This window comes from Plasmodium malariae, assembly GCF_900090045.1.
Source record: "Plasmodium malariae genome assembly, chromosome: 13".
In the NCBI taxonomy this organism is placed as follows: domain Eukaryota; phylum Apicomplexa; class Aconoidasida; order Haemosporida; family Plasmodiidae; genus Plasmodium; species Plasmodium malariae.
In genome coordinates, this window is record NC_041787.1 from 2,408,455 (window position 1) to 2,429,009 (window position 20,555).

The window sequence follows — 20,555 nt, forward strand, 5'->3', positions numbered from 1 at the left end:
TGGGATACTTTTCATTTTTTCTATATGTATGAATTTAACTCAAGAGTATTACGGTCATAAATATATGAAAATATATGAGTTTATATCAGTTATTAGAAATTATTTGAATACTGTAATTTTCATATTAATAATAAAAAATTACGTAGAACAAAATAGATATTATACATATAAATTAGTTTATAAAAGTTCTATTATGATTTTATTTATGCTATAAGCTCTAATATATTTTATGTAAATATTAATCTATTTTGTATAAATGGTTTAATTGTATAAGAATGAACTATATCATTTGTGGTGTATTTTAAGAACCTTTCACATGATTAAATTCTATTTCTCTTAAAAATGTTTAGTAACTTCAGATTGAGCACCAAAATTAAGAATAATATTTGATTTATTAATAAAATCGTATGTATATTTTAAAATGTATTGCTTAGTCTGTGGAGAATGAATATTTAATTTTTTTTATAAAAATATAGTTGGGAATAGACATTGTAAAATAAATATTTGGAGAGATACGCATAAAAAAATGATCCCACTCGATAATAAAAATTTCAATAAATTAAACTTTTTTTTTTTTTTTTTTATTATATTAATACTTTATCTAAATATATAAAAACTTAATTAAAATATATATTAATCCAATGGAATTAAAAAATTTTATTCATAAATAATGTTATAAATTGAAAATAACTAAAAATTATAATTTCAAGAACTTGTGTTACGTAACCAAAAAATTAGTCCTTATTCACCTTTAAAATATAAATTTTATATAGATCAAGTAGTGCTTTATGAGTTCCACTTTTTCAATACATTATAGTATATAATAGAATATATATGTTTAAGTAATAACTGAAACATAATTTATAATTAATATTAATACAAAAGTTCCACAAATTGTTTCTTTTTCGTTTTGTTATTACTATTATTATATTGTTATAATAATTAATACTTTTTAACAGAAATATCAAATTTTTGAAATATATTTTGTTTATGAGATTATAATTTTGTATAGGAAAACACCACTGATATTAGGAATTATTCTACTGATATATAGAACAACGAGTTGTATCTATATTCTATAATTTCTATATTATCTACGTTCTATATAAATTCAATATTTCCAAATATTACAATATAATGTATTTCTTTTTGTATTTTATTTTAAAAAGGATTAATTACAACAACAAAAAAAAAAAAAATAATTAATATATTTATTAAATATTTTAATTATACATTTTGAATATTTATGAATGAAAAAAAACTATATTATTTTAATTAATTTAGCTTTTTTACAAATAAAATTAAAATAAAAATTTTTTAATAAATTTTTAAAGATATTTTTTTCTCTACGTATTATAAAATGCTTTGTTGTTATTTTTATTTCATTATATTTTTATGAAAACATAATAATAAAATAAAAATAAATTAAAAGTGTAGATATAGTATATTATTTACAATTGAATTATACTATACCAGTGTTCATATTATCTTAACAAAATATTTTCCAAGCTTAAAAATCTATATCATGGAAAAAAAAATTAAATCAACTTTATTTAGTAAAATTATTTTCTTTATCGTTTTAACTTGGATATGCCACCATAATGATGACGTAGTATAATAATATTATTTAAGAATATTTGTATTATTTACATTTTTCGTGCTTTGTTTTTATTAATACTTTATTTTATGATAATATTATTTACTTTTTTAAATAAAAAGTATATATTTTATTTTTTTAGAGTACGTTTAACAAATTATGGTATAATAACTACACATATGATAAAAAATTATATAGAGAAACCTATAGGTTACTATCAATATGTGAGAAGTATAATAATTCTAGTATTAGAAGTTTAAAAGAAACAATGCCAAATAATGGATTCAACAGTGAAAATTATATATTTAATAATGAAAAAGGAGACATAAAAAAAAACAAAAGATCAAATGTAAGTTCATCCAAAAATGTTCAAGGAAATAAAGAAGCTATGAAAAATAAATCTTGTATATTCGAAACAAAAAGTTATTCCCGTTTAGAAAAAAATTTATTCAAAGAACTGGATTACGTGAATTTTCTTAAGAATAACAGAACAATTAGTGACGAGTTGTACAAGAAAATATTATGTAAAATATATGGATTACGACTTTCATTGCCTTTAGTGTTTCTCTTGTTGTTATCAATATTATTCATATTAGATTATTCTTGTGGTTATGGGCTTATAAATGGGTTGTTTGGGATAATGAATCTCCGTTCAAAAGAGTGGTTGAAAGCTTTACATAATAGGTTGTTTGAATCTCCTTTAAAGTGGATGGGTGTAATATTAGAAAGTAATAATAAGGCCACTATTGTCTCGTTTTTTTTTAGAACTCTAATATATTACATACCATTAATTATATTAGGTATAACACTTATATTAATGATTTTTTATTACCACAAAAAAGTTATAAAATATCAGAAAATTAAGTACAGAAAAAGGTAAAATGCTGATGAGTTATATAATTCATTCCGTAAATAACTATAATATGAAATAAAATCTGTAAGATAATTATTTAAATTCTAAAAAAAAAATCTTTGTAAATGCTTAAATTTTATAAATATACCTATACATTTTCAGTCCTTTTGATGGATAGCATCAAACAATATATATTATTGCTTTTTTGCGAATTTAATTTACTATTTTTCAATTTTTATTTTGAAGTATTATTTTAGCATAACGTAGCACTACGACTTCATGAATATATTTGTGTAATTAACTATATATTTATGAAAAATATATACATGTGTGTTAAAATTAATATGTATAAACAACATTTCATATAATTTTATTTAAATATTGTGTTAATTTATAATGGTAACTGAAAAGTATAATTTTATTTTTATCTTATTCCTGTAATAAGTTATTATTTGTTAATACAATTAAAAAATAGTATCATTATATTTAAATTAAAAATACAATTGTCCTCTTATGTATTTAATGAAACGAAATGAACATTTTTTGTTGCATTGGAACATAAATATATATCTTTTTTTAATAAAAACTTAATATTTATTCTATAATATAGTTTTATGATATAAATATTACGAAATATATATATTGTAAGTGTCTTTGTCACAAACCCCTAGTTCTCTTTGAATGATTTAAAAGGGAAAATATTGATGTGTAATTAAATAATATCTTTATTAAATATGTGTTATTTATAATTGCTAAAAAACTTCGAACTTATGAATTTTCACAATTAAATGAAGAGTTAAAAACATTTATTATTTTTTTATTATGTTTATTTGTGGTGATACTTCAACACTGCGGAGTTGTTTAAATATATATTATAATAAAAATTTATAAATTAATATACTGTATATATTTTTTGGTTTTTTACTTTATTAAAAAATCAAAATAGTGAACGCAATCTAATCATATATCAGTAAAATATGTATAAATGCTTTCTTTTTTCTATTTCATAATAGTAAATTACTAAAAATGTGTTGTATATCTGTAATATAAATTATCTTAGGGGATAATGAAAATTAATATATACCATCGATAATCACGCAACAGTATAAAGACATTTACATATATATTTTTGTCACCTTTCATGTATATAAGTACATTATGTACAATATTAATATTATTTTAGGCGAACATAAAAAACATACAGTGTATGTTGGAAATTTGTAACTCTTTATTATTTATAGCGCTTATTTATTAAATAAAAATTGAAAAAAAAAAATATATGTATTTATTCTTATAGCTAGTTCATAAATACATGGTGACAATTTACTTTGTTAGATAAGTTTTAATGGGGACTTTTAAAAAAATTACGGTATTCTTTTGTACAAGGCTTAATTAAATAAGTATAATGTATAATATTTCCCAAGTAAATTTTTTGTGAGCAATCTTAATATATCAATTTTTTTTATTATACTGAATTTTTTATAGATTCAAATGAAAATGATAATATAATACTAATTTATGTTTTAATTACAGAATTTACATGCACAACAAAATGAATTATGTACTTAATGAAATAACACATTCATATTTTTTTTTGTAAAAGTACAAGTAGGGCGTAGAGAATATTAGACAAGCTTATAGGGTTATTCGTACCCAAGGAAAGTGGAATTAATGTAAATAATAATTCTAATAAAATGTTTAAATTTTTGTTTATTCTTTGTTAATATTAATTTTTGCTGTACTTTATAAAAAAATATCTTGTTATATATAAATAATATATATATATAAGGAATAATTATAGCAAATATGATATATATATTTTTACAATATTATGCATTTATCATAAAACATTTCAGTGGTATAATTTAAATTTATTTCATCTTACTAATTGATATTAATTTTAAAATACACATTGCGAAATAATATTTCTTTGGAGGAATTACATAAGCACTGAATAAAAATTTTGGAAATAAATGAAAACAATACAAACATACTGTTCTTATATCAGACATGTTTTTTTCGTACAAAATGAGATTTGGAGTAACCATAATATTCTTAATTGAAATGTTTAGGTAATTTTACAACTACAGTATTTATCTTTTCTAAATATACGAAATATCAGAATTTTTGATCACATATTGTTAAATGTATGTTTCGATCCTTTTAATAATAATTATTGTTTTCTCCTTTTTACTATATTTCATTGTACGACTTATTTATGCTTAATTATCCAAGCTCTTTGAATAAGACAGTTATAATTATGTTTATTCATAATTAATTAAAATAGGTGCTATAACTTATTTTAATAATAATTTTCTTATTATAAAGAAAACCTTTTAACTTTATCTTTAGTGGGAAATTCATTTTTTAATTTTTTTTCACAATTACCATTTTACTTTTTTTGTAATTTTTTAGGAGTTCACTAATTAATGCTGGAGTTACATTAGTTTCTTTCTTTCTTCGAAATGTATGAATGTGTGTAACACCATATATTATAAACTTTCTGTCGCATTAATTGTAAATATAATAACATTGTTCATAGTTATTTTGAGATATAATACTGTTAAGTATTCATGTTTCTTTTTCGTCTACAGTGTAGTAATTTCAGTATTTATGTATCTTGGATTAAGTAAAATGTATGGGTTTAAGCCCCAATTTATATTTTTGTACATTGATAATATACAACTGAAATTTTAATAATCATCTTATTTACATTATGCTGCCGTTTTTAAACAGAATATACTTTCCTTTTAGTATATACCTAATTATATTGAAGCTAGCGATCATGTGGAGAGAAAAATATTTATTATTTTTTCTAGATCCATGTAAATACTTCTGAATATTTAATGAACAAAATTAAAAGATTTCTATATATATCTACACACTATTAAAAATAAGAATAAATGTATCCAATTATTTCATTATAAAATTCTTACCTTTAACATAATGTCACTTTTAATTTAATATTTTTTATCATATATCCTCCTATATAAGAAGATAATAACAGGTGTTACCCTTAATTTGTAATATTATAATTTGTGGAAAATAAAGATTATTTTTTTTAGATTATAGTTATAATACAACTTTCATGAAAAACATATACTGAAATAAGAGATGAAAACTTTATATAAATGAAGGCTTAATAAAAAGCATTAATTAAAATATTCAACACGTATACCCCCACATACATATATAATATATGGGCATATAATTGTTTTTTAGTACCTATAATTCATAATGTTTTATAACATTATGGATTTCATTCTTGCATGTATTAACTCCAAAATATACTATATATTTTTCTGAACTATAATTTTCTAAGTAAATTAACGATAAACCCTAATGTATTAATTTATATATAAATAAGTATTTTTAATTTGCTGTTTTATTTTATTTTTTTTTAAAGTTCTTTAAAAGAGAAAACATAATTACCTAAGTAGGAATATACATAAAAAGAATTAAACGAAAAAAATAAAGTAAAAAATAAAAATAAAAGAACAAGTTATAAACAAGAATAACGGAATACAAATGTCAGAATTTTTAGTAACTCCAAAAGAAGTAAGTGTATTCCCTTTGGACTAAAATTGTAGATGATAAATTTATTTAAATTTTTAATAACGTCAGAATTATAGCATATACTTTATTACAATATTAATACAATGTATTCATAGTCACTTCATAATTTTACTATAAATTATTTTATTTTTTAAAAATAGTATATATATTTTAAATGTAGTGAAAATAAATTATGTAAATTATAATATTTTTGCTCATCGTATACTAAATATATTTAATTTAACAATATATCTAATTTAACTTTACAATATCAAAATGAATAAAATATGTTCAAAAATATCAGATTATTCATAAATTCGAATTATGTATAGAAAAAAGAAAGAATAGTGAAATAATTATATAAAGGGAAAAATACTTTTCAATACTCATACAATATATGCAAAACGATAAAAATAGAAGAATGTTTTTATAAACATTCGTTATATATAAAACGAATATTGAAAACTTACCATTATTAAAATTGTTAGCATAATACGGTTATAAAGTGAAAGTTACTATAATAATTATGCCTTTATTTTCATTATATATTTTTATAATTTTTTTATCAAAATGTATTTTTTGTTATTTATTAAAACTGTTACGATTATTAAAAAGCAATTATTGCATTATGCTATAATTTATAGAATTATGCAAGCGCAAAGGATTTCATAAATTTTAATGAAAAAAAAAAAAAAAATATATATATATATATGAAATTATTTTAATTATACATTATTTTATACTTCCGTGAATTTAACGAGTTCATTTCAGTTTTGGAATGTATGAATTGTGCAGAATAATAAACATTATTTATATATGAGAATTAATGTATAAAAGAAAAAGAAAACAAAATTAACAATGCTATTTCCTCTTATAAGTAAAATTATAATCAAACAATAACACATTTAGTAAGAAATATAATTAATAAAATAACAAATATATTCTTAAATTTCAAAATTTTCAATCAAAATACATTTTTTAGTCAATCATTAAAAATGTAAAAATACAATTATCCCAACAGAGTTGAATGAAAAATGTTCCATAAAAAAAAAAAATAATAATAATAAAAAACATATTTGAGACTATTATTATAAATATATTCTATCATAGTAGTGTAAGAATTACAATTTTTTTTTTCTTTTTAATATTTTTTTGAAATTAAATTATATTAAGATACAAAAGGATTATCAAATATGAGCAAATAGATGGTATATCTAGTAAAATACATTTATTCGTAGATATTGTATCTTTTATTATAATAATTACATTACGAAAAATGAAAAATAAAATAAACTTAATAATTAAATTCTCATTACTTAACACATACCATACTGATCATATATAGTATATGAATTTTCTTTTAATTAAATTTGTAACTGTAATGTTATTATGTTAGAAATATAAAAGTGATAGCGTTATTCTTATTATATATGTTTAACAAAAGTAAACATATTATTTTCTTTATATTTCATTTTGGTAATTAATTAGAACATCCACTTATATTGTATATATAGATTATATATAAAAACATTCTACTAAATGAAATAGGTACACGCCATATTGATAAATGAAGTACAAAACAAAATAAAATTTTGCATTACTTGTACAATTTTTATACGTAGAGAAATAGAGGAGAACACTCTGAAATTATAAAATGAGGATATTACATATTGGGAAAATTCTATTTAATAAAATTAATGGGTTATATGTATTTTGTACACTATTTTTAGTAATGTTTGTTTTCTTTATTATATATATAGTAATGTAAATTTTATTTCTCTTTCAATTATTCATATATGATACTTGTAGTATGATTGTAGAAAATGTATGTAATAATAATTAGTAATATTGTTACTGCTAAAAGAAAATTAAAGGAATAGTTAAAGCAGTGCCTTTTGAATTTAAAAGAGCAGTTATAATTTGTTAATTAATAATATTTATCATTTTTGTACGAAATATCTCTCTACTGTAAATAAAATTTTCTAAAATTATATAGAATTATTAATTGTTTCAATTCAAATTGTATTTTCGTAGTGGAATATATTAATAATTTTTTTTTTCTATTGAGTATTAATAGTATTATTATATATCATGTGTTTATAGAATAAAAGTATGTATAACAGTAATATGATATATGATTTTTTGTTTTACATGGAGTATCTTATTATAAATTTTTATTACAATTTTTAAAAAATTTAAAACGCTTGATTTATGTGAAATGAATTAGGCTATTTTAATTTAATTCTAATCTAAAATTAGAAAAGCAATATTTGATATAAAAATATATGTTAAGATTCTAAAATTGTTATAAATAAATGATGTATGAGTAAATTATGTTATTTCGTTTCTTACAAATACATACTTACAATAATCTTTGTTGTTATATTCAATTAGAAATTTTTTAAATACAATGACGATTCAATATAAGAAAGAATGGGTAATATATTTTAATAATTTGTTCATGATATAAATTTAAAGATACTATTTCTCTTAAAGAATAGTAGAATATTCTATAAAACAAAGATTTATGTTTTTACATAATTTACATTTTTGGTGCAATTTTTAGGATGATCTTTTAAAAGATTCACCTGCAAAAAAATTATATGAAGATTTCCATGAGGGGGACAACTCAAAAACTTCTAATATTGGATGTGATGATAAAAGTAATATTGAAAAATTAAAGTGTATGGTATTAGCCAATTTACGAAAAATGAATAAAAGAGAGAATATGAATTGTAGTAATTGTAAAGACTGTTGCCTGCATTTTACTTACTGGATATATGATGAAATAAGAAAATTGATGCGACATAAAGAAAATAGCATTAATGTTTCCAGTTTTATTAATGAAATTTCCACTGAAGGAAATGACATTAACAATAAGGCAAATATATGTCCTTGTAGCAATTATTATTATGGAAATTTATATGAATTCAATATAGAGAAAGATATGCACGATTATTTTAAGAATTATGATTATCTGAGAACAAAATGTTTAGATAAAAAAACTAACAAAAATTATAATGAATATATTAATTACATAAAGAAAATATATCAAGAAAATTATTCTAGTTGTTGTTCTCTCTACGGATATGAAGTAGAAAATTGCGAATATTTTAATTGTGATGATCAATATAACCCGAGTAAACTATTGGATATAATAAATGATAAATTTCAAAAAGGAAAGAATAAATTAGAAAAATCCCCAAAAGGTGTATATCAAGCTGATTCTAATAAATTCCAAGATGGAGACCCAGCTTTCCAGTTTCTTATATGCTCAGGGAAGTTGAGTGTTGGACAAAAAACTCATTGTGTTGTAGCTAGAAAAGCACCACAAGATAGCATTAGAGGTATCGAACATACAGCGAATGGATCAGTCGAGAGTTTAGGATCTCCACAATCGAAACACTTATCGTCACAAGGAGATGTTACTGCACAAGGTAAAGTTAACGAAAGAGCAAGTGGAACCAGAAACATTAAAGTAAATCATCACGATACTACAGAATACGGAATTAAGATATCACCATTTCTTCTAGCGTCAGAGAATGTAAGAGAAATTACAAGTGCTCGCAATGAAAGTGTATGTGTGAATTCCTTATTGAATAAAGGAAAGGGAGTATCCTGTATAGAACCGGATGTACGTACAACTGGGACTCTTGGATTAAGAATAGAGAGATTTTTACCAATATCGACAATTAAAATAGCACGTGGGACTAAAATCCCCTCTTATTTGAATATTCAAGAAAGCCCAAGTAGTATTTTAACGTCCACTTTTTTTCGTGTTGGAATATCAGCTTGTCTTGTTGTAGGAATATTGATGCTTTTTTTGATTTACTATAAGGTATATATTAATTTATATAATAAATATGAATACTGTATACAAATTTTTATAAATTATCAGGAAAAAAAAACAAAATTGCAAAATAAACATATTATATATATTTTATGTTTGTACATTAGTTTACGCCCTTTCGGTCTCGCATACGAAGTAGGAAATCGACAAGAAAAAGAATTAGGTATGACGATTATGATGACTATCCAACAGTTATCTTTGGAAAAATTTCAGCACCTAGGCGTAGACATACGAAGAACATTAGAATACTTGAGCGTTATTATATGCATGAGTATTCTTAAGGTAATGTTACCAATAAAGTATAATGTTTTACGAAATCCTTTTTAAAAGGGAATACAGATGAGAATTGATCTTTAATTTTATATAATAAGAAAATTTAAGAAAAACAAAAACCTCAATAATACAGAGAAAATGAAAAAAATAAATGTATATATTAAAAAACTAACACATTAAAGTTTGTCAAAAAACAAGATTCACACTGATATAACAATATGTAATGGATAAGGAAAGGTAATATAAATAAACATGGGAAATTTGTAAGAAATTGAATATAATATAAAACATATGAGCATGAAATAAACAAGGGTGAACAGCTAAAGCATAGGAAATGACTGATATATAAATATAAAAAAGGATATGCAATTCTATTGAGTTATATATACAAATAATTTTATATTAGAGAATATAAAAATGTTAGAAATATTTCATATATTTTGTAATAAATTTAATAATAAAAATTTTTAGAAATACAATAAAAGGCGTTATTTTTAATTAAAAAATTAGGAAAATATATAAATAAATTTTCATGAGAAAATGTGTTAGACGATTCTCGAAGAGAGAATATGACGAAATTAATTATATATATATGTATACACTAAAGTAAAATTATTTTTTAGAGGATTATATATGAAAAATTTTATAAATTTTATTTTCTAATTTTAAAAATTTGTTTTAACTTTTTAATATATTTTTTCTTATTTTTTTTCATTTGTTAAATATATATTAACTAAAATATAACTTCATATTTGTATTTTTTTTTTGTTCTATTTTTTGTCTCCCTTCTAAGAATAGTTAATTAAATTGTGTACAATTTATTATTTATTGAATAATATTATTAATTTTTTATAGGTACATTAGCACTTTATAAAAATACTTCACCTTTTTATATTAGGTAAATATGAAGTAATTGATAATGTGAAAAAATATTTTTACTGTATCAAATTCTACTAATGGAATGTTCTAAGTTCCATTATGTATGTTTAAATGCTATACGAATTAAGGGTACATAAAAAAAATGAGGACTTCATAAGGTTAGTACATAGATAAATAATTCTATTTATAAACTTATATAGATTCGTGAGAATTTACAATTTCATGATATATAAAAGGTACACATTGATATAGATATGATTGTATGTATCATTATCAAAATTTATTTAAAAATAAAATGATGTAAGTTGATTATTACACCCTATCAACATATATTTTGTGAGCATATTTTATCAGATTTAACAGAAGCATTATTGTATATTATTCTTGAAAAAAAAAAGAAAAAGAAAATGTACTCTAAGATAATACTAATTGTAAATTTAAAAACGTGAAGGGTAACTACATAAAAATAGCTTGTGCAGAAATGAAATACTGTTATAAAGGTACTTATGTACTATGACTCAGAAACTAAAATACATTGGGATTGATATAAAAATATATAATAAAAAATAGGTTAAATGAAATTAAAAATAAAAAGCTATACTAATGTACTCTAATGAAATAAATGATAAAACAGCTACATGGGAAATGGGAAAATGACTGATAATTTAATGGACGGTGCAAAAAAAAAAATTCGAATATATCTTTAAATTGGATTTTTTGTACTTTTCGAAAATAAAATGGTGTAATTTTGTTTCATATTATATGACGAGCTACAAAATGAATAACAAAAATTATACAGGGATTTTTGGAGGATATCAAAATTTTGAGTTTATTCAAGAAGGGAATACACGAAAAATATGTTCGTAAATGAAAATTTAATTTAACTTTGTGAAACTAATAAAAAAAAAAATTAAATAAACATTCTTCTCAAAATTAATGAGGAAAGAAATCTACTCCTATATATATATTTTCTTTAAAATAATATATAAAAGTTGTGTTTTTATATATGAATACTTATATAATAATACAACAAATGAATATTTTAATATAAAGGACAGCATCGTCGGTAAATGAATATCACGAAGTTTTACATTGATGTATATAAATCATTATATATGGATTTTCATTAATATAATGTATAATAAATTAAAACTTAATAAAAAACACAATTATATAAAAAGATTATATATCTTATATTAATATATGAATGAAATAAATATTTTAAGAAATAGAGAATTTTTCTAAGACCAATTCTAAACTATAACGATAAAATTAAAACGATCTAATGTATTTTCTCCGTCACTTGTAAAAATATATGCTAACTTCTATAAACTGTCATCATATTATATATCATATCGGCATAATGAATAAGTTAGAAAAATAGATGTAAATAAAAAAGCATATATAACTTAAAATCATAAAAAAAAAAAAAGCACATTAATAAGATCATTAAATTATTTTTGCTTGAAATGTTAATTAAAATATATATTATTATAAGCATATATTCAGTATAATACATAAGAGTGTAAATGAAAAAATATAAAATTTTTATAAAAAATATGAAAAAGGATTACGAATTAATCGAAAACAATTTACTTAATAACAATGGCAAATGTATAAATATATATATTATCCATTAGACAGAAATAATGAAGGAATAAAAATGAATTATTTAGAACAACCTAGTAACAAAACATTCAATATACAGTGAACTGAAAAAAAAATTGGAATGTTAATATGAATATATGTAAATTTTTCTATATATAATGTAATTCGCTCAATACGCAGTTAATTGATATAGAGGAAATTAAATATAATATAAAGAATATAAAATATTTGCTTGTGATACTTTAATTTTACAAAAATATAAGCAGTTTATACATTTAGAACGATTAGTAAAGGGCCTCTAAAAAATGTTTAAAAAAAATAAAATTCATAAATCTTATGAATTCTATATATATGTGGTAAATATATAGCTAAATTTTAATTATATATGACGTACATTTTTAAATAACTTATTTTATGAGTTATGTAAACATTATTATAAATTTCTTAAATGTGTTTAGTATATTTATATGAAGAAAGGGACAATTCATGAAAAAATAAAATAATGGGGCAATGGGGACAAGTAAAAGATACTAAATGACATTTTTCTTGAATTTCATGATCATTCCATGTGCAATTTAAAACAATAAAAATATTAGAGGTTAATTTTTGTACAATTTTTTTTTTTTTAATTTCTTAATTTTAACCTTGGAAGTGCAATATTTTATGAGAAATATAACGCAGTTTTAATATTATATAATAATTCTTTAAGTAAATTAAATTTATACATAGTTTTTCTATGTGATAATATACATATTGAAATGAAATAATTGAAATTAACATATTAATTCCTTTAAGCAAAATTTTTAACAAAATATTATATTATTCAAGCTAATAGTTAAGCTATATGTCTAAAATGTGCAGCTGATATTATGTATTAGAAAAAATAAAAAAAAGGTATACCATATTTATTTTAATATTGTGAGCATAAGAATTATTAAAATATATATTTTAATAAAATATATTTTTATTCTTCGTTTTTTGCTATGTACATATAATACATCCAGGGTATTTTTCTTATTTGTAATTTTATTTCATTTGAAATATTTTTCAGCTGTAGGAATTACTTGTAATATTTCTGTAAAAATTTTACTGCAACGTGATACCTATATATATACATTAATATTCTTGTAAATAAATATAATTAAAAAGAAAAAAAAATTCAGTTGATGCAATTAAAAGCATTTCATTTAGAAATAATGGTGAAAATTTTAATTCAAAGTTATAATTTAAAAAAATTATTAAGCAAATATAAAAATTCGGTTTGTATTTGCCTTTAAAATACGTATTTTTTATGTACAATTTTTATAAATTTAAATTTTTGAGAGTAAAATAGAAGATAAAGTACAATCATTTTATAATATAGCACAAAAAGTTGTATGAAGTATTTCTTATTTATTTCTTATTACTGTTACATTTTTATAATTAATATTTTTAAATAAAAATAAGCAGGTCTTTCAAAAATTTAATGTTTTTAGAATTAGAATTACTTGTAGGAAAGCATCAACCAAAATAGGAATTATTCTGATAATATAAAAGCAATAATTTATTAGTAATATAAGCTTCATATATTTTATATAAAAAGAATTTTTCAGTATAATAGGAAATCAAATATTCTTTTTTAATTTGTTTTATTTTAAAAAGGATTAATAAAAAAAATTATTTAATTACAAAAAAATTAACTAATTACAATGTGTATTTGATTATTTAAGAACATAAAATGAAATTATTTTAATTGAAGTTACTTTTTTAAAAATAACTTGAAATAAAATGATACATTTTTAAAGCTTTTTTCTTATGAACAACGTTGTAAAAAGAACATAGTTTATATATATTTTTTATTAGGTTTTTAGGTAAAAATCACAAAAAAAAAAAAAATTTCGAATAAATATCGTATCTCTTACCAGTATAAAAATGATCTATTATTGTTAATTTTTTTCTTATGTATTACATAAATACAAATCCTATATCATAGAATAAAAAATTAACTTCTTACTTTTTATAAAAATTATTGTTTTTATCCATTTAACATGGGTACACACTTTTAATAATAATGTGGTATGATAATATTATTTAATGAAACTTACATTATTTATATTTTTTTGTTTTTTTTTTATTTATACTATTTTTTAGAGCGAGATGATTTATTCTTTTAAATAATAATTATCTATTTTTTTGTTTTTATATTACGTATAATTAAACTCTGAATAAGAAGCTTAACAATGAAAGAAAATTAGACACAAAAAATTATCGATTATTAACAAAATATAAAAAAGAAAAGAATTCAAGTTTCATAATGTTAGGATACAAGATACCAAATAAGAGATACAATTATGAAACTGATATATCTATTAATGAAAAAGGGGCTAAAGGAAAAAACAATCAATCTAATAGTTTATTATTTATAGCTATGTTCACTGCAGAAAATATATATTGTAATTCAAGTATTTTTGGAGAAAATTTAGATTCTAAAAAAAAAATACATCAAAAAAAAAAGTATGTGATAATTTTCTTAAAAAAAAATTGGCAGAATTGGTATTATGGCTTTGAAAAAAATATATTTTAAAAATTACAAAACTAAAGTTTGTGTGATTAATTTTTTATTAATGTGGGTAATGGGATTACCCATACTACGTGAATTAGGATACTTGCAAATTTTGAAACAATGGAAGAATTTTGGTATACTATAAAAGTGACTCTAGATGTATCAAATGAAGCTTTTTCCCCGGTATCATTTGTTTAACTTATCGTCTTATATTTTTATCCAACTTTTTATATATATTCCAAAGATATTCAAATATAAAGAAAAATATAATATAATTAAGTCTTTGATGAGTAAAATAAATAATAAGAAATATACGTCTTCCCGTTAAATTGTATTTAATGTAAAGTCATATATGCAATATTTTTGGAGATATAGTTAACAAAATTACATATAATTGCTAAAATATTATAAATGTGTCAATGTCCATATGGTCTCATTGATGCACTAAAGTAAAAATATGTTATCTTTTTTTTGAATTTTAACGTTTTATTTTTTTTAAATTTATATTTTATACTATTGTTTTAACTTAATTAAACATTATGATTTAATACAGACATTTGCGTATCTATCAATGTTTTTATGAAAAATATATGTATTTGAGTTAATATTGATATGCAGCAGCGCAATGCATATAATTTTTATAGAAATGTTATAATTTATATTTTTACTAAGGCGCTATTCTTTCTGTTTTATATCGTGTTCTTATGTTAAATGGTTATATCTTGAATTAAAAAATTGCACAATTAGCTCTAAATTAAAAATAATTGCGTCTTGTTTTGTACTTAATGAAACAAAGTGAATGCAGTATGTTGCATTGGCATATTTGAATATATATATATATATATAAACTTTTTTTTTTTTTTACGTAAAAAAATATTATATATTCTATAAAATATGTTTTATGACAGATAGGCAACAAAACATATTTAATGTAAAAATCTTTTTAACTGATATTTATTTTTTTTTTGCATCTTACAGATATGAAATTATAAAAATATATAATAAAATAAGATCATTTTTAAATACAGATTATTTGTAATTGTATAGTACTAGTGGGATTCTAGATCCTTAGAATTATATGAAGAGTTGAAAACATGTATTATTTTAATATTTTACTTGCGACATTAATTCAATTTTTGACAAAATTAATTAAGTTTATATAGTTAAATTGAAATTTTGTAAATATATGTATTATATATTGTTTTTATTTTTTACATCGTTAATAGATTAAAATTGATGAATAAAGTTTAATAGCATATTATTAGAAAATATGGTAAAAAGCTTTTTTCCTTTCTTTTTTTTTTTTTTTTGAGGATTATTTGTTTATCCTGTAACGTCTTTTTGGTAAGTTTTACGTTTTAATTTTAGTAATTGTACGAATTTTAAATCTTCCATGATTGTCAATTAATGTTTTTTGGAAAAAGCTACTTGACCATTGAGTTATTATATAATGAATAAGTAAAAAAGGTACGTGTATGCTGTTCTCGCGTAAGACAAAACTTATATTTATGAGAAAAGGTGATATATTTAACATATAACATCCTTATATACAGTGGTTAAGTAATTTTATATCTACAACATACTTCCTTTTTAATTGTGCGAAAATATGGGTAATTACGTGAATTCAATATTAAATACATATTTTAATCCTTTAAATAATTAAATTTATGATATATATATATATATATTATTATAATTTAATGTACCCTTTTTTATATACTAATGTTGAAAACCTTTGAATAAGGCAATTATCTTTGTCTTAGTACACCATAAATTATATAATACTTTTTACAGCTTTATTTATAATTTTTTTTCGTAATATTAAAAGTGCTATATATCTTTAACGTTATATATGAATGCTTTATTTTAAGTATTTTTAAAATTTTCCATTTCATTTTTTGGGAATTTTTTATGAGTTTACTTATCAGTGCTAGAGCCATATTCTTATCATTCTTTTTTTTTCATTAGAATGTGTCTATATAAGAGTAGTCACACCTTACACTTTTTATGTCATAATAAATATTAAGGTTTAGCACTAATCAGAATGATATTTATAGTAAAACAATTGTTAATAAACCTATATACTTAGCATATAGTATTATTAGTGAATATAATATGCGCGAATTCGGAATTGACTATAACGCTAATTATAGTTTGTGCGAGTAGAAATATATGAAAGATTTACACGATTACGTTATAAAATATAATAACATTAACGAATGAAAATGAGTAAGCAAAAGTAATTGTAAAAATAATTTTATATATGTAAATTATATTAATGAACTTTACAAAATGCATACCCCGTGATGTTTTTATTTTAATTGTTCTTATGATATTTGGGGACACTAAAGAAACTGTTTTAAATGTTATTAAGTCCATTTTTCAGATGTACTCTTATCTAAAAGAGTATATAAAAAAGGAGATTCCAGTGAAAGCACAACAGAAATGTTTAAAACAGCAACAATTAATCTTGATGTTACCCCTAGACGTCAATTAATAACAATGAAAACATATTAAAAATCCATTTGTAATTTTTTATGTGTTATGTTTCATACTTTTAGATTGATGTTATGTTTTTTCATATTTTTCTTTTTTAATAAAATATGCCCAAATTAAATTTAAATTTGCGAATATTTTATTTTTTTATATATGATTTATTTTTATAAAATTTTTTAATTTAAAAATAAAAATATTATATATGTTTTAAATTTTTGTTTTATATTTGTTTACCCCATTTGAATAATAGTTACTTAAGGAAATACAATTAAAAAGAAAAATTAAATGTAACATCCATGAAATTTGATCGAAAGAATTATAAGGATGAACTATAAAAAAACATCAGAAATTAGAATAAGGGGGAGATTACATATATCTAATCGTACTATATGAGATTCTTTGTTCTAATTTCACGTGAAATATTAACTGTTTTAAATCATATGTATATTAAAAGGAATACACATAAGGCTTATGTTCAATTTTTTTTAATATAATATGATATTATAAAAAAAAAAAAAAGAAATACTAAACTGTTCCCAGTCTACTTTTTTTTTTTTTTGTAATTTTTATGTTAGATAAACAAACTCAAATATATATTACGTACGAGTAAGTTGCCTATCTTCTGAATATAATAATACAGTTAAAAAAATAAATGTCATCAGAGGAATAAATAAAGGAAAAAATACTATTATAAAAAATACAAGAATGTATGAACATATTTTTGTTCACTTTAGATACAATTAAAATATATAATTTTTTGTGCTCACAGATGTAAAACTATTAGAAATAATCTGGGTGAAGAAATATTATATTTTTATAATAAGAATATTACAAAATTAATAACAAATTTTGTTAATAAAATTTTATTTGAATATGCACATGACAGGTCTATTACATTGTAAACATACAATTCAAAAATAAGTACTTTTATAATATATTATAACATCTTCTATGTTGTATCCAATACAAAAAAAAAGATATGCTATTATGATAGAGATATTTAGAAAATATAGTTACCAAATGCAATACTGTAATAAAATATAAATAGAAGTATGCTAATGTGGTAATATGAATATAAATGCAAAAGAAAAAATTCATTTACGATTTAGGTAGATACCATGAGAAATATTTAACGCATTAAGAAAAGATGAAAATATTTGTAAATATACTTTGATTTTATGAAAAAATTTATGTTTTAAAATCAATAAATATTTCTACAAAACAGATGGAAATGAGTAAAATAGTGTAAAAAAAATAATTATTCCTTAAGTATGTGAAAAGGTGTACAAATAAACATATTAACATCATTGTATTAAATAGAACTTACATGTTTTTAAGTTTATTTTGTAATACAAGTTTTATACTATTTTTTTTTCCCCCAATATAAATAATGTATTAATTCTTTTTTTGGGTAAAAACAATTATTTATTTCTTCGAAATATGTGTCTATGAAATAATATAAGTGCGTAGAGTACTAAAAAATTGTCTAAGTGTTACAATAAGTCCATATAATGTAATATAAATACAATTCATTTAAAGCAACTTGATATAATAATTAAAAAAAATTATTTTAAATATATTATTATTTTTTTTAACTTGTAAATTTTTATCTTTTATTATCAATTTATATAAGCTATTACAAAATTTTCTTTTTCTTTTACTTTCGTTCATAATAATTTATTTTTTACAGAGAATAAATATTCAGTGTCTTATAATCTATAGAATAAAAATAATACGATATAATTTATTTTTTTCGTTATAAGAAATGTTTACATCATATAAAAATATTTAATTTTTTATATATTCCCTTAAAAATATGCTTTAAATGGTATGTACATACATAAAATGGTATATTATAAATTCTTTCTAAATAATGACACTTTTATAAAATTTAGTAAAACTACTATTATATTTTAAAGTTTTTTTTATCATCCTTTTATTTGTGTTAAATTTATGTTTTCTCCAATACCACTGTAGTGATATTTTATGTTTATAAATATTTTTAAATTGCATACTTTTGTTTTATATTAAATTTATTTTTACCTTTTTTTTTTTTATTTATGCGAGTATCTTTCTAAATATTTGTTTATTCATGTTCTTAAAAAAAAATAAATTATATAGAAATTATAAAGTTTTAAACTTTTTACTACATTACAATAATTTGTATACTGATTTAGGCACAAACTGTAATATTGTATAAGCGTTATACTGTAGTATAATAATCACTATTATTATACTTTTAAAAATATACCTATAATCAAATATTTTTTAGCAATCATAAAATTTATTTTTTTAATATATAGTAGTTTATAAAAGAACATGTATTTTTTTAGTTACTTAAGTACATTTTATATAATAAAAAATGTACTTTGTAACTTCAAATTTTAGTTCTATAATTTTTATTCTTTTAATAATTAATATTATTAAACTATAAAATAAAATACTATAGGAAGCACACATAATATTAAATTTATTACTTAAATACCCCGTAAAGCTCATAATTATTCTCTGAATTTATGTTTGTATACAATTTCTATATGGTATTCTTTCTTTTAAATAGAAGCAAAATCTTTTGATTGATTAAATAAATTTGTATTCTATTTCATCTTATTTAATCTTTGTATTATTCGTTTTTTTTTTTTTTAGAAAAGTCTGACAAAAAAAGAATATGCATATCTTTACCATTAAATAATTAATTTAAATATTTTAAACATTTATTATTTAGTTTTATTTAAATTATATTTAAGATATATATATATTTTTTTTTCCATTAATGTACCATTTGTAAATTATATTAAAACAATCTTAAATTTATTTTTCCTTTGTATATTTAATATGAGGTTTATATATGAAAATGAAATTTATTAAAGTAAAAATAGAACTAATAAATAAATAAACAGAT

The 20,555-nt window shown here is 20.1% G+C and overlaps 2 protein-coding genes and 1 pseudogene across 2 annotated transcripts, besides 1 other annotated feature; all 3 read left to right on the plus strand.

Annotated features, from left to right (window-relative positions):
* Positions 1-1,525: 1,525 nt before the first annotated feature.
* PmUG01_13057200 (fam-l protein) lies at positions 1,526-2,477 on the plus strand (the record flags this gene model as incomplete). Its single annotated transcript, XM_029007579.1, has 2 exons — positions 1,526-1,612; positions 1,740-2,477. The coding sequence occupies 2 exons, from the start codon at positions 1,526-1,528 to the stop codon at positions 2,475-2,477; spliced, it is 825 nt and encodes a 274-aa protein (XP_028863953.1).
* A 5,938-nt stretch (positions 2,478-8,415) lies between these two features.
* Positions 8,416-10,136, plus strand: PmUG01_13057300 (PIR protein; the record flags this gene model as incomplete). The annotated part of the gene is made up of 3 exons (XM_029007580.1): positions 8,416-8,442; positions 8,572-9,843; positions 9,963-10,136. The coding sequence occupies 3 exons, from the start codon at positions 8,416-8,418 to the stop codon at positions 10,134-10,136; spliced, it is 1,473 nt and encodes a 490-aa protein (XP_028863954.1).
* A 4,676-nt stretch (positions 10,137-14,812) lies between these two features.
* Positions 14,813-15,485, plus strand: PmUG01_13057400 (annotated as a pseudogene).
* Positions 14,813-15,485: a sequence feature (Plasmodium exported protein, unknwon function, pseudogene).
* Positions 15,486-20,555: the final 5,070 nt, after the last annotated feature.